Genomic DNA, 15,712 nt, shown 5'->3' with positions numbered 1-15,712 from the left:
AACAAATAATTTGTATTTTAAAACAAATATAAATATCTTTATCTATGTCTATCTATAACCCACAAGACTTTTTGATTTCTCTCATAATTACTGCAGTACCTTTTCCAAAACAAATAATTTGTATATCTATCTATTTATTTATATCTATCTCTAACCCATAAGTTTTGTGGGAGCTCCAATATCCTTATCTAAATTTCCTAATTTTTTGATTTTTTTAAAAATAAAACCTTAGTATTTATTAACTTCTCCCAACCCTCAAGCTTTATCCTCATAATAACGCATTAATGCATTAAGAACAAGCATAAAAAAATTCCTTGAAAAGTCCAACACATATGAATTCCTTGAAAAGTCCCAACTCATATGATTATTATCCCTCATAATAACACTTTAACGCATTAAGAACAAATATAAAAAAAATTCCTTAAAAAGTCCAACACATATGATTATTATCAAAATATTAAACTTTAATATAATATAAAAAAAGAAGATATTTAATTCCTTGGAAAGTCCAACACATATGATTATTATCAAAATATTAAACTTTAATATAATATAAAAAAGAAGATATTTAATTCATTGGAAAGTCCAGCACATATGATTGTTATCAAAATATTAAACTTTAATATAATATAAAAATGAAAAAAAAGAAGACATTAAAAAAAAAAAAAAAGACATTTAAAAATCATAATTCACATATATAGATAATTGTAAATACAACCCGTGCATAGCACGGGTGATATGCTATCTATATCTATACTATATATTAAGCAAAAGGGGGTTTTTAGCCTCAAGCTTTGTGGGAGCTCCAATCTCCCAATCTAAATTTTCTGATTTTTTGATTTAAAAAAAAAATCTTAGCATTTATTAATTTCTCTCAAGTCTTACCCTCATAATAACACTTTAATGCATTAAAAACAAGCATAAAAAAATTCTTTGAAAAGTCCAACACATATGTTATATACTTGGAGAACTAAGGAAAGATTAGAGATAGACAACGTAATATGATTTTCTTTCTATGATACACATTGTGCATTCCTAAATGGAATAGGTTAATAGTACACATGATGCGTTTTATGACATAAAAAAACTTGATCTTTCATTTGTGATCAGACATGGACAAGAGTTGGATTGCATTGGTTAAGACACCTGATGGAAGGATGAGTCAGCCATTTATTGATGGGGTGACATCATTTATCAAATTTGCAATGGCAGTTGTTGACCAGGAAGGTAAAATTCCGTGCCCATGTTTGAACTGTGTGAACTATTATTCCCAAAATCTTCGCAATGTGCAAATTCATTTGCTTCAATATGGGATTATGCAAACGTACACTATTTGGCATGAGCACGGGGAACCACGTGTATCAAATGAGGCTCATCATGAAATGGCAATTGATGAAGATGAGGTTTTAGGTGGTATTGATGCCTTAGTGGAAGGTCGAATAAGAGGAGAACCCAACGATGCACCCCAGAATGAGGAACTACAAACGTTTGATAAACTATTGAATGATGCCAAACGTGAGGTGTACTTAGGTTGCACAAACTACACTCTGTTGAAGTTTGTCATCGAGCTGCTTAATATGAAGGTAACAAACCACTGGAGCAATAAGTCGGTTAACACACTATTGGAGTTTTCAACAAAACTTTTACCAAAAGATAATTTGGTTCCAAAGTCATTTTATGAAGCTAAGAAAATACTTCGTGATTTGGGCTTGTCATATGAGTTAATTGATGCTTGTATAAATGATTGTGTACTCTTTTGGAAGGAAAATGCAAGGTTAGATAAATGTCCAAAATGTAAGGCATCCAGATACAAGATCAATCGTGGCAGGGGTAAGAAGATTCCCCATAAGGTGTTGCGGTACTTCCCATTAACACCAAGGTTGAAAAGATTGTACATGTCAAGAAAGACTGCTGAGGACATGAGATGGCACAAGGAGAAACGTATAGATGACGGAGTATTGAGACATCCTGCCGATAGTGATGAATGGAAGGAATTTGATGTGCAACATCCTCAGTTTGCCTGGAGCCTCGAAATGTGAGGCTAGGGTTGGCTATTGATGGATTCAATCCTTTCGGGAACATGAGCAACTTGTATAGTTTATGGCCTGTAGTACTCATTCCTTATAACTTGCCACCTTGGTTGGTTATGAAAGATCCCTTTCTTATGATGTCACTACTTATTCCTGGAGAATCACAACCAGGGATCGATATTGATGTCTACATGAGACCTCTGGTGGATGAGTTGTGGAGAAATGGTGCATTATCTTACGATGCCGTAACTGGTGAGTCTTTCCAGATGCGTGTAGCTTTGATGTGGACTATACACGATTGGCCCGCATTTGGTGACATATCTGGGTGGAGAACAAAGGGTCATTATTCTTGCTACACTTGCAATGATGAACCATATTTTCAATCCTTGAAAGGTAAGACTGCATACACTAACCATCGATGCTACTTGCCTCAAAACCACCCCGAAAGGCGAAAGAGTAAGGCTTACAATGGTAAGCATGAGAAGCGAAAGAGATCTTTAAAGTTACCAGTGGAAAATATATTAGAGCAATTGGACAGAGTGACAGGTGTCACATATGGGAAGCATCCAAGAAATAAGAAAAGACTCCGTCAGGCACCAAATTGGACAAAGGTAAGCATCTTGTATGAGTTACCATACTGGAAGAAACAGAAGCTTCGACACAACATTGATGTTATGCACGTCGAGAAGAATTTTAGTGAAAATACCTTTGGAACTATGATAGGCATTGATGGAAAGAACAAAGACACCGACAAAGCACGGATGGACTTGGAAGATATGGGTATAAGGAAAGAGTTGTGGTTAACACGTCGTCCTGATGGAACTTATGTCAAACCTAGGGCAATCTTTTCATTGACCCCTGAAGAGAGGGAGGGTTTCTTTGAATTCTTGAAATCAGTGAAGTATCCGGATGGCTATGCTGCAAACATATCAAGATCAGTGAATGCGAGAAATGGTAAATTAACAGGCTTGAAAAGTCATGACTGCCATGTACTCATACAACGGATTCTTCCAATTGGGATGCGTGGTTTCGTAGACAAAGAGATTAGTAAAACACTATTTGAGTTAGGTAGCTTTTTCCAGGATTTGTGCTCAAGGACACTGCGCCGTAATGAACTTGAGAAATTAGAGGAACGTATAGTACACATATTATGCAAGCTTGAAAAGATCTTTCCTCCAGCCTTCTTTGATGTGATGGTTCACTTGGCCGTTCACTTGCCGCATATTCTTGGAGGATCGGTGCAATATCGATGGATGTACCAGATTGAAAGGTAATTGTTAAATTGAAAGGTTCGTAATTATATGTTGCATGTGTAACCTTGCTCTTAACTAATTCTCTTTTCAAGGTTTCTCGGAGCTTTAAAAAAGTTTGTTACAAACCGAGCTCGACCAGAAGGTTCAATCGAAGAGGCTTACATTGTCAAAGAGTGCATTACTTTTTGTTCAATGTATGTTGATGGGATCGAAACAGTGCATAATCGACTCGAACGAAATCAAGATTGTGGCGAACGTTGCAAAGGGTTAACTGTATTCACAGAAACTGCCCGTCTTATTGGCCTAATCACAAGGGATGCTGATATGTCACAAGAATATCGTGATATGGCTCATTGGTTCTTGTTGAACAATAGCCCCGAGATAGAGAAGTATCTAGAGTATGTTTTTCATTTAAATATGTGTATTCTTAGCTTTGTTAATGTAGTTAGCAGTGCATAATAATCACATTCTTTTGAGTAGGATACACAAAAATCTATTACGGACTCCATCTGACCAAGGCATAACCCGTATACAACAACAAGAGTTTCCCAAGTGGTTCAAAGAGCGGGTAAGGCATTTTCAATTTAAGACATGATTAAAAATTTGTATAAGATTTGATCATTTATTAATTTATTTTTACTATCTTAATGTATGTTACATGTGAATGTAGATAAATATATTGAGAGAAGAAAAGTCACCAGAAGCAACCAATGATTTATGGTCATTAGCAAATGGCCCAAATTTGCTAGTAAAAGAGTACTCAGGTTGCATAATCAATGGCGTACGGTTTCGTACAAGAGAAGTAGACAATCGCCGTAAGAGTCAGAATAGTGGTGTGCTTACGGAAGGGGATCATGAGGGAGTGACGCATGAATTTTATGGTCACTTGTGCAATGTTTGGGAATTGGAGTACATGTGTCATAACAAAGTTGTATTGTTCCAGTGTGAATGGTACAACATAGGAAACACAGGTCGAAGTAGAACATTGAGAACCGATGATTATTGCACAAGTATTGATGTCACAAGTCGGTGGTATCAACACGACCCTTTCATCTTGCCTAGCCAGGCTAAGCAAGTCTTTTACCTAAATGATACCAAATGGGGACAACCTTGGCAAGTCGTTCAACGAGTGCAACATAGGGGTGTCTTTGATGTACCAGAGGTAGGTGATGGAGAATCATTACATGAACCAGAAAAAAACGATGTGTTCCAACAAGAAAATATTACCAATGTTGTTCCAATTGACATCGGCCCTAATGTTCAATGTTATAGAGATGGTGTTGAAGCAGAAGTTGTTACAAGGGTTAGGTCATCTGATGAAACAATGATAGAGAATAGAGCTGACAAACAAAATGAAGAGTGTGACGAACCTGATGTGGATTACGATATGGATCTTGATGTAGACTAGGATTTGTAGTTATTTTGCACTTTCTATATGAACATTGTTCTTAATTAATGTATTTGAATTTCAGTTGTGGGGTCCATCCACTGTTATGTAGGTTTATCATTGATTGGTCATATTGTGTGTCTGATGGCTTTGTAATTAATTTGTTCTATGATAAGTAAATGGTAAAAACAAAAATCATCCATATCACTCTAGCCATATTTCAATGATTTAGAGCCTATATGACATATCCACTTGTTGAGATTGTTGTTGCTTTATGCTTTATGTATAGAAATATATAATTATCTTTTCTTTACATCTAATGTTCAATTATGCGTATCCACCAAAAAAATGTTCAATTATGCTTTATAGTTGGGCAAAATGGATGCTACAAAAAAGCAATTGACCAAACCAAGTACCGCAACTAAGAAGGTAACGAACTATGAGAAACAAAGAATGGAGAATATTAATAAAAACCGTGAGAGAATGAATGCTCTAGGAGTGAAGAATACAACAACTTGTTTGAAGGCTACGGTTCAACATAAGAAATTGAGGAAGGAAAAACAAATACCAATTGAGGAAAATGACGATGATTATCGACCGTCAGAGGTTGAAGATGGCAGTGACACTGAATCCTATGATTCGTTTGAGCATGAGGTACTATACATTTATGCATTGTGAAATATATTCTTTCTTGTTACTTTCAATTCATACACACATAGACATGTAAATGTTTGTACATATATTCATATTTTATTATGTTATTCAGCTGTTAGAGATACCATCGAGAGCCCGTTCACAATCTCATCATGAGGCATTGACCCACGCATTAGAAGAGGGGGATACCTCTTCACGTCCTGAGGTGACTAGCAATCCGCCACCACCTCTCAATGTGGAGCCTCAACTTGAGGTGACTGCTGGTAATACTATTGGTAAGACACACTCTTTATTTACATTGATTTGAGATCTTAATTAAATTTGTTCACATACTATTTCAATATTATGGCTTCACAATATCAGCTGCTAAGCGTGCTCGTGGCTCGACTCGAGGCAAAGAGGTTCAAGGCCTTGTTGATAGAGATGGAAAGCTTAGTGTGCCTATCCCTCCAGAATTTCGTGCACCGGTAGGGGACTATGCCTCAAAACTAGCCTCAAAGATTGGTGTAGAAGTGCGAACTCGTTTACCAGATCCAAGTGTTCGTAGGTGGAAGTATGTTGATGCCTCCGTTAAGGAGGCGATGTTTCAACGCTTGAATGTAAGTTCGTTGTCTACTTATAGGAGATTTTACTCATTTTTATAATAGGTTAGAAATCTTAATTATTTATTGTAATTATTTTATTTTTTATAAGAATTATCTATGACTTATCTATTTTTTGCAGGATCAATTTGATTTACAAGGAGACCCTGTTGATATAGAGAAGGCAATGAACACAAAATTTGGTCGGAGATTGAGTAACCATACCTATAGGCTGCACAAACAATTCATGGAGCTAAAGGAGGCTAAAGGGGAGGAGTACGCAAGAAACCACCCACCGAAGAATGTCGATCCTACCAAGTGGATAGATCTTATTGATAAAAAGTGGAACACTAAAGAATTTCTGGTAACATTTTCATCTTTTTTATTATATTAGCGAAGAAAGAATTTGATCAGAATAGGGAGAGATTCTAAAACAACTAGAAAGAACACAATCAATTTTCTGTGAAATTCCATATGTATTTTTTTCCCTTTATCTTCTAGGCATGTAAGTGGAACATAATAAAAACCAAATAAGTGGAAAAATGAGAAAGGGAAACTATTAAACATGGATTGGAAGGCTCGCATAATAGGAGATTAATTTATGGTTCCTTAAAGTGCATCTTTCACATCATAGAATAAAGAACTAAGATTTCAGTTTCTATGATTGTATTAATTTTCTGGTTGTTCTTGGGTTTGGTCTGAAGTTTCATGATAATGGTAAGCAACTAGCTAAGTAACTAATATAGGGTATTGAGACAGAACTTTAGATTTGATAGAGTTGCGGAAGAAAGAAAGGGTTATGAGTTTGGTATCAGTAATTGTTCCATATCTTGTGAAATGTAAATGGATTTTTTCACAATCTATCTTGCCCATGCTTATATGCCCCCTATTTGTGAACGGTGTAAATTACTCGTTTTTCTTTTTTCACCCAGAAAAACCATCTTATGATGAAATCTCAATAAGTCCTCTAATCTATTTTTCACAAAATTGAATGAAACTAGTGAATAATTTGAAATATCTTTTAAGTTGAAATGATATATAGGAAAATGATAGAGAGGAACAATGCAATTTCTTTATTATCAACCATTAAATTTGTTTTACTAGTGATACATTTCATTGTTATATTGGTTCATTATTCCTTACAGGAACAATCAAAAGCCAACATATTTGTCTTACTAATGATACATTTCATTGTTATATTGGTCATTCTTCCTTATAGGAACAATCAAAGGCCGACATCGCGAACAGAGAAAGGATGTATACAAAACATAGGTGTGGTTCTAGGTCAATCCCTATCAGAGTAGAAAAACTGGTACGTATCCTTGCACTTTCAGAATTACATTAGATTCTTATCTTTATTTATTGAATATTTGGTCTATCGAATTAGGCACGAGAAAAGAAGATGCTACCTGATCTAGCAGAGTTGTACAAGGAAACTCACTATAATGAGAAAACACATGAGTGAATCTCATCTCAAGCTCAGTGTAATTATGTGAGTATATATTGCAATTTTTATTAACAAAATTTTAGAATACTATTTGTTGTAATCTTATTTAATTTTCTAATAATTATTTAATTTTTTTTATATTTGATAGGAAAATATGATACAGACACAGGCTGATCACCTCTCACAGTCGGGATCAACCCCTTTGACTGCAGAAGAGCTATCAATCAAAGTCCTAAAGCCAAGGTCTGGCTATGTGAAGGGACATGGCATGAGACCTTCATCCTTTATTAGGAGAGCCACTACCATATATGCTGAAACAAATGATTACGTGAAGCGCCTTGAGATGCAAATAGAGACACAAAGGGAACAAATACAAATGCAGAACAATAAAATAGAAGATCTTGAAGAGGGTAAGAAGAAGTAAGGGGAGATAATGGCTGATGTTGTCAACTTTTTGAGGACCAAAGGATTCACTGGACACTTTGGAAGTGGAGGGAACTCATCCACAAGTGGACATACTTCTTGGTAAAGTATATTAACTTTAATATAACAAATTTTATAAAAGAATACATGTTTGAAGAATTAGGAAGTAATGGAAACATGCATATGACATCCAATTTGTACAGGTGCACATGATGTATAAATTGTGAATTAGTCTAAAAAATATATATTTTTCTCTATACTTAAAGCTTGAAAAAAGGCTGTCGAAATGCTAAATTATCACACAATTACAGATTTGTACAAGAACCAATAGAAACACCTTAGGAGGGACCAATATAAGTTGTATGAACTTACGGCACATTAATGGGATGCACCATTTGTGAATTAGCCTTAAAATTATTTTTTTGTTCTCATAATCTAAAAAAACGTCTGTTACAGGGATAAATTGTATAATTGATCTAATTGTAAATTGATGAGTTACTAATGTTTTTAATCTTTTGTATAATTGATTTATTACTAAAACTTTTAATTTATTTTTTTGCAGATTGGATTGGGGTGGCATTTTTGACGTGCAACAATGATGTAATTTGTTTGAATGTTCATTTTTGTTTGATAAGGATACACATACAGTTACACTAGTTATTGTTGGATTTTTGGTGGAATTGAACAAGTTATAACTTTTGGATATTTTGTGGATATTTCACTATTTTATTATATCAGGATGAAATTATTTGTAATGATGAATGTATATTTTCATTTTGTTAATTCGTAAATGTGTTGATAACAGGTTAGGTTAAGTTGTGATGGAATTGTTATATTCAACAGGTTTCAACATGAACAGGGTCATATTTGTTGAACTAAAATTTAGATTTTGATAAAATAGGTATATAATGTGGAAAAAAATATTATGAAATTATTGACAAAATTTTTCATCCCTAAAGAAGGTTTTTTTGTCTCTTGTTTGGCTTAGGTGGATGATTAATTTTGTCATAAATTCTTTATTTCGTCGCTAAATGAATTTGTCATGACAAAAAATATTGTCACTATTACCCTCAATGTGTGACGATTTTTTTTTGACATTATTTCATCATTTTTAATGATGAATTTGTTTTTATCTCTATTGGTAGCTTTTTTGACAAAAAAATTTCGTCTTCGTTTATATTAAACGTGACAAAATTATTTTGTCTCCATTTCTTATATTTATGACAAAATACTTTTGTCTCTAATTTCTCCTTTAATGACAAAATATTTTGTCGCTAATTACTTATAAGTATGTTCCCAACAGAGTGTATTGGAGACAAAAAAAATTCGTCACAAATTTATCATTTTTAATGATGAATTTGTTTTTGTCTCTATTGGTAGCTTCTTTGACAAATTTTTTTTGTCTTCGTTTATATTAAACGTGACAAAATTATTTCGTCTCTATTTCTTATATTTATGACAAAATACTTTTGTCTCTAATTTCTTCTTTAATGACAAAATATTTTGTCGCTAATTACTTGCAAGTATGTTCCCAACAGAGTGTATTGGAGACAAAAAAATTCGTCACAAATTTATCATTTTTAATGATGAATTTGTTTTTGTCTCTATTGGTAGCTTCTTTGACAAAAAATTTTCGTCTTCGTTTTTATTAAACGTGACAAAATTGTTTCGTCTCTATTTCTTATATTTATGACGAAATACTTTTGTCTCTAATTTCTTCTTTAATGACAAAATGTTTTGTTACAAGTATGTTCCCAACAAAGTGTATTGGAGACAAAAAAATTCGTCACAAATTTATCATTTTCAATGACGAATTTTTTTTTTTCGTCTCTAAGACCCTTTAGCGACGACCCTTTGGAGACAAAATGGGTGACGAAAAATGTTCGTCGTAATTAGTTTGGGTGACGAAATATATACATTTTGGGACAAATTTGTTTCATCTTTAAATCCTAAATTTGTTGTAGTAATAGATAAGTGACATTTGAATAGATAAATAGACAAGTTTGAACAAATAGATATTCTTTTGAACAAATAATGTCATTTTGGTCACACCCAAAAAAAAAGAAAAAGAAAAAGCTTCAACCTATTGGCCCAAGAATTTCAGAAATGGACTTTTAACCTGAGTGTCCAAAATAATAGATCATTGAAATTAGGAGTGGGTGTCGTGTCATGTTGTGTTGGATCATGTTCATTTTGGATTCATATTAGAATTACCTCAACATTTCAAATCGTTTATTATTTCATATCAAATCATTTTCAGTCTTGGTCCAATTTTTATCATTTTAACATGTGATGTCAAAAAAAAAAAAAAAAAATCTATCAACTAAAAAAATCAAGTGTATAAAAAATTATTTTTTTCATCTCAAGTTAAATTCAATACAACTAATTTCTATTTAATAAAGTTATTCATAAGAATATTTGATTTAAACTCAATTTTATTTTATAAAAATGATATATTATTATTATTTTTTACTAAGTTAACTCAAATAGTAGACAAAATATATTATCTTCAATTATACTTTGTTTGGGTTAACATAAAATAATATACTTTTTATTTTTTTTAGTTCACATCATCTCTTTACTTTTCTTTACATCTTTTCATAAAAAGTCAAAAAGTTATTAAAATAATCTATTCAACAAAATTTAAATTAGTCTTAAAATCTTATTTTATATACTTTTTAACAAATTTGATGGAGTTACATAAAAAATAATATTAAAATATGTAATTAATTCTTCATTATACATGTTATCTGTGTCAATTTTGTATTATATAGAATTGACACTAATCCGACCTATTTAATATTTTGTGATATCAGATAGTATTATATACATGTTTGTTGGAAATGGTCAACCGTAACATGCTAACTTTGTATATAGTTCAAGTCGTATTGAAAATTCTCACCCTTAATTGAAATGCAACCCATGATAAGTCTCACGGACCCAAACATTAAGCTAGTTATTTGGCTACTAAATTTATTGTAGTTGGCAAAAATTAGTATACAATGACTAAAATAAATTTTAGTAGCCTAAAACCAAACTTACCACCGACCAATATTTTTGTAGTCGCCTATTGTGGCATATTTAGCGACATTTATTTGTAGTTGCCAATAATAATTTTTTTGGCTACTAAAAAAAATTAGTAGCTAAAACCGTAAATAACGCCGACCAAGCTGATTGTACAACTTTTGGTGACTAAATTTATTTTAATCAGCAAAGTTGGTCGCCAAAAGTGTAATTTCCTGTAGTGCTTTCTAGTCTAGATCAAGACTAGATAGAAGCTTATGCTTTATTTTATTTTATTTTTTTGAATGGGTAAATTAAATTGACCCCCTTGAAGTTTAAAGAAGATACATAAAGTCTCACAATTTTGATATAACTACATTAGATTCCTTTAAGGTTTTAATTCACATTTCATCAAGAATTCGTTAATCATATGAATGAAAAAAATAATATTGTTATATAACGTTTAAATATTTATTTTTTTATTATTCATCTTTGTGTTTTCACACCATCTGAGTCATTTCCAATCTTCTTTTCTTTTGGGTAAGTTTTCCAATCCCTTTTGTCCTTATTAAAAATAAAGTCATGATAATTATGCAAAAATTATAAGACTTGCAATATTTTCTTCAAACCTTAAGGTAGGTTAGTGTAATTTACGTTTTTTAAGAAAAAAACTTACAAATATATAAATTGACAAAAATTAAATTACACCAACTTCCAGTAAGAGTTAGAAAAAATGCATTAAATCTCACACGATTAACATAATTATATTGAATTTTATTAAGTTTTTAATTCACATAATAATTAATTATCTTTTCATTAGTATTTTGTTAATCTTACAAATGAAAAAACAATATTATTATTGTAATGCCCCAAAATTTATTACCATAATCCCTCCACAATATTCATAAACGACAATAATAATAGAGTAATTATCTTCCATTGAATCTAATTGGGATTACAAAAGGAAAACATATGCAGTATACATTCATAATGCCTAACCTTGAATATATAGCATATGTTAGACAGAAAAGAACGGAAGTTAAACAGATAAGAAATGCCCTAAAGGCTTACAACTTTCCAAGTTAGTTCTTGGTTACACAAAAGTGGACTTTAGGTCCAATACATTTAAAGCCCTTGGCTGTACAAAATGAATACAACAAAAGAAGCACTTGCTCCAACTCCTCCCAAGCTATTGCCTTGGTGGAGGCATGTCACCAGCACCTGAAAATGGTTTTTCCCAAATAGGGTGAGCCAAAACCCAATATAAATAATCTAACACAATATATGAATCTTAACAAAGATATAAGGGTAAAACGCATCTACAATGCTCATGACCAAAATGTTTTACATTTTCTTTCCAAAAACAATGCCATGTTCAATTTATATCAAAATTCTCAAAGTCACTCTTTACAATAGAAAACGAGGGGGAATTCTCAAACCGGTACAACCTTTCACGGATATTTCGTCCGCGGAAAACCGTCAAGCGGCACCCATGTAAACATAGTCTATACAAGTACTACTATTACCATTTTACGGATATTTCGTCCGGGGGAATTGGCACCCATGTAAACGCTCATTTTTGAGACTTTCACCCTGGATACATAGGCCAACTTAGTTTGGTGATACACACCTCTTTCCAACATTCAGCCATTTTCTCAATTTCGTTTACATATGCAACGTATTAAATGAGCAACAATGTTCAAAGCACAAGGATAAGAAATTAGTTTCAATTCATTTAATTCTCATGCAATTTCTACAACAATCATAGTTATCCACTATCGATAGCCCAAAATAGATATTTCTAAACATATATATAAAACCTCCAAGACAGATAAACTTTCTGAATTTCAAGGTGAATGATAATACATATCAAACTCTACCATTTATATCAATATCCATCCAATTTCACATTCCCAACATTAATTCCATTTATTTTGTAATTTACGTTTTTTAAGAAAAAAACTTACATATAAATAGATTGACCAAAAAATTAAATTACATCAACTTCCAGTAAGAGTTAGAAAAAATGCATTAAATCTCACATGATTAACATAATTATATTGAATTTTATTAAGTTTTTAATTCACATAATAATTGATTAACTTGTCATTAGTATTTTCTTAGTCTTACAGATGAAAAAAATAATATTATTATATCTTTTACGCTGATATATATATATTTTATTTATCCATATATCTATCCATTATTTATATTAGTTTTGATTGTTTTAGTTTTATTAATAGAGAAGTTTATATAATTATACAAAACTTGTATGATTTATTTATTTTCTAATAAATTCAGTACAATTTAATAATAATAATAATAATGATAATAATAATAGCTCATATCTATTGAGTTATGTGGTCAAGTTTGAAATTAAAAAAATAAAATAAAATTCAACTTTAAATGGTTAAATTAGTCCAAATATCAAGCCAGACTAAATTTCAAATAATACATGTCCTCTTATTACATAATATAAATACAGTCTTAACCTGGATCAGACCTATATTTGCCTACCCCTCAACTTACAAAAGTTCTTGTGATTCAATTAGTAATTAATTACACTAGTCTCTGGCCAAGTTTGGTGTTCATTGGATGGTAACCAACTTGCACATGCATCTGTTTCTTCTAAGTTAGGTTTAGAGGCCACCATGCCAATAAGTATACAAATCCAATCAATATATATGGGTAATAATAATATTCGATTAACAACTAATTGGAATTTTGCCTACTTTCGACATTGGGACAACCCTCCTCCACTAATAAAAGGGTTATAGTCCCTTCATTTTCTTTCTATCCAAAATGTCAACTTTTACTTTGAAATCCACGATCCTCCTAATTTGCAATTCAAAATAAATAAATAAATAAATGCAAATAAAAATAGGAATAAACTTAGAGCATTGTTATTCAAGATTAAAAGTTATACTCAACTGTGTGAGTGATTTTCTGACCACACTGCCAACTCAGTAATCAACTGGAGAGCACTGGCAGAATAGATGATACTTGGCTAACCTGCAACAGAAAGAGAAGATTCCGGCGGTGGTTCGTCCACCCGGGGGCACTCCGACGATCAAGTCAGTATATCTCTCGAAGATAATCAATAGTGCTAATTTCTCTATTCTGAATATAAATTGCGTACCTTACACCCATGGGGGTGCATCTCTTTTATAATTAACTCAATTCTTGTTCCAACAGAAGCCTAGCTTCAATGGACTTCTACACAGTGCTTATCTTGGACTCTTCAATAGATAAAGATAAACTCTCTAAGAGCTTTATCCTTATCCAGGCTGTAGTCCCTCCTCATTCTAGGACTCTTGTGCCTTATCCGCTTATCCCGGATTCTGATATCTTTGGAGATAACCTCGGCCTTGTCGAGATAACCTCGGCGTCATGACCAGGACACGTGGAACCTCGGCTGACACGTCGGCGTCACCTTGGCCACGTGTTGGTACTTAGAAAATATATCCCCACAACTGCCCCCTAGGTTCTATTACCTTGGCATTCTGAGGTGATGGAACCTATATCGGTACTCCCTGCCAGTACATCGGCTTAAGCCGAGATCATAATTATAGGCCGACATGTCTTCTTAAAGATTAAGAATTCCCAAGTGACCTTTCATGCGTATGAGCTGTCGTGTATAACAACTCAACCGTTTTAGCCACGCATATTTCTCTCATTGGATCATACTGGATACGCGTCTGTAAATAGAATCATTCTCGCGTCTACATGTGCCGTCTGACGCATTCGTTGTTCCAGGCGCATTAATTGCTCTTTTTGCCGCCGTTTCAAGTTTTTGACAAAACTTGTTTCTTTCCACTGTCTTTTCACTTTTCACTTTTGCGTCCGAAGTTTTTTCTCTGTCTAACTTTTCTCTTCAAGATCCTCCATTGCTTAACCTTCCAAAGTTCTGCAACTTCCTCCATCCATTTCCTCCGGCGAGGTGCTTGCTAATCTGTTCCATTACTGCCGTTCTTCTGACTTCGGCAATCCCAACATCGGCTTTTTTCCTCTGGTAAGTCACTGTTTCCTCTCATTTAACATCTTGTTTCAGTTTTTGAAGATATCTTGAATTCCTGTCATTTTTGCGAACTTGCTTGTGACTTTCATGTATCTGAGTATGATTGATTCGTGATTTTTTTTTTGCCCAATCTCTTCTTGAGTATTCACACACATTTGTCCATTTTTTCCATTGTTCTTGGCCTTGTACCCTTTCACACACTCTGTCACAGTGTTCTTGGCGGTTCGCCCTTGTTCTTGATTCTGAAACACATTCTTGTTTTCTGTTTTGCAGATTCGTGCCTTCAATCTTCGTTTCCATAGATCTAGGTTTGGGATTTGTTTATAGAAAAACAATTGTTTTAGGAAAATTGAAACGATCCCCCACAGAATCTATATATTTTCAAGCTTTAGCCGAGGTCCTTAAAACCCTTTAGAAACACACCCTTCTGAAATCCAACCCCTTCAATTAAGCCGATATCATGGGCATGTGGAAGCATAGGGTAGACACCCCATCCAAACTTGAATACCTTAGGCGAGAGTTTGACATCCCGACCGACGTTCATCTGAGGTTGGCTGGGGAGGACGATTCTATCATGCCCACAGCTGATTCCATGCCCCTCCCTGTTGTAGCTTTTATCGAGTGCAGATTTTGGCTCCCACTCAATATTCTTTTTCGTGAGGTTATTCATTATTATAAGTTGAACCCAATGCAACTTGCTATCAATTCTTACCGAGTCATAAACGGTAAAATTGCCTTAGCCAAACAAGAAAATGTTAGGATCACCTTAGCCGACATCCAATATTGTTATACCATGTGTGGCCTCAAAAAAGATACAGGCTATGTTTACTCCCTTAAGCCGAGGCCTACAGAATATAAAATCTTAGCCGACCTCCCAGACTCCAACAAGGGAGCTGGAGACGATTACTTCATTACC

At 33.3% G+C, this 15,712-nt stretch overlaps 1 protein-coding gene and 1 long non-coding RNA gene across 2 annotated transcripts; both read left to right on the top strand.

The window, feature by feature from the left end:
• Nucleotides 1-895: 895 nt before the first annotated feature.
• LOC145800454 (uncharacterized) lies at nt 896-7,209 on the top strand. The gene is made up of 6 exons (XM_082890132.1): nt 896-1,227; nt 1,411-1,583; nt 5,437-5,599; nt 5,688-5,923; nt 6,048-6,269; nt 7,051-7,209. Exons 1-6 carry the CDS (start codon nt 1,113-1,115, stop codon nt 7,207-7,209), a joined length of 1,068 nt encoding a protein of 355 aa, XP_082746258.1. The 5' UTR covers nt 896-1,112.
• Nucleotides 7,210-7,264: 55 nt separating this feature from the next.
• Nucleotides 7,265-8,530, top strand: LOC145801152 (uncharacterized). The gene is made up of 3 exons (XR_014342139.1): nt 7,265-7,397; nt 7,501-7,877; nt 8,338-8,530. It is a non-coding gene; the product is annotated as an uncharacterized LOC145801152 (long non-coding RNA).
• The last annotated feature ends 7,182 nt before the right edge of the window (nt 8,531-15,712 follow it).

The sequence above is a fragment of the Camellia sinensis genome, chromosome 10 (genome assembly GCF_055761805.1).
Source record: "Camellia sinensis isolate YWXY chromosome 10, ASM5576180v1, whole genome shotgun sequence".
Lineage (NCBI taxonomy): Eukaryota > Viridiplantae > Streptophyta > Magnoliopsida > Ericales > Theaceae > Camellia > Camellia sinensis.
The sequence above is the reverse complement of the archived record's forward strand: the minus strand, read 5'-3'. Positions and strand labels throughout refer to the sequence as shown.

Excerpts from the sequence above, each read along its gene's own strand:
- LOC145800454 (XM_082890132.1), top strand. The coding sequence starts at position 1,113 with ATGGACAAGAGTTGGATTGCATTGGTTAAGACACCTGATGGAAGGATG. Across the intron at positions 1,584-5,436 it reads TCGAGCTGCTTAATATGAAG|CTGTTAGAGATACCATCGAG; the intron begins GTAACAAACCAC and ends TATGTTATTCAG. Across the intron at positions 5,600-5,687 it reads GACTGCTGGTAATACTATTG|CTGCTAAGCGTGCTCGTGGC; the intron begins GTAAGACACACT and ends TCACAATATCAG.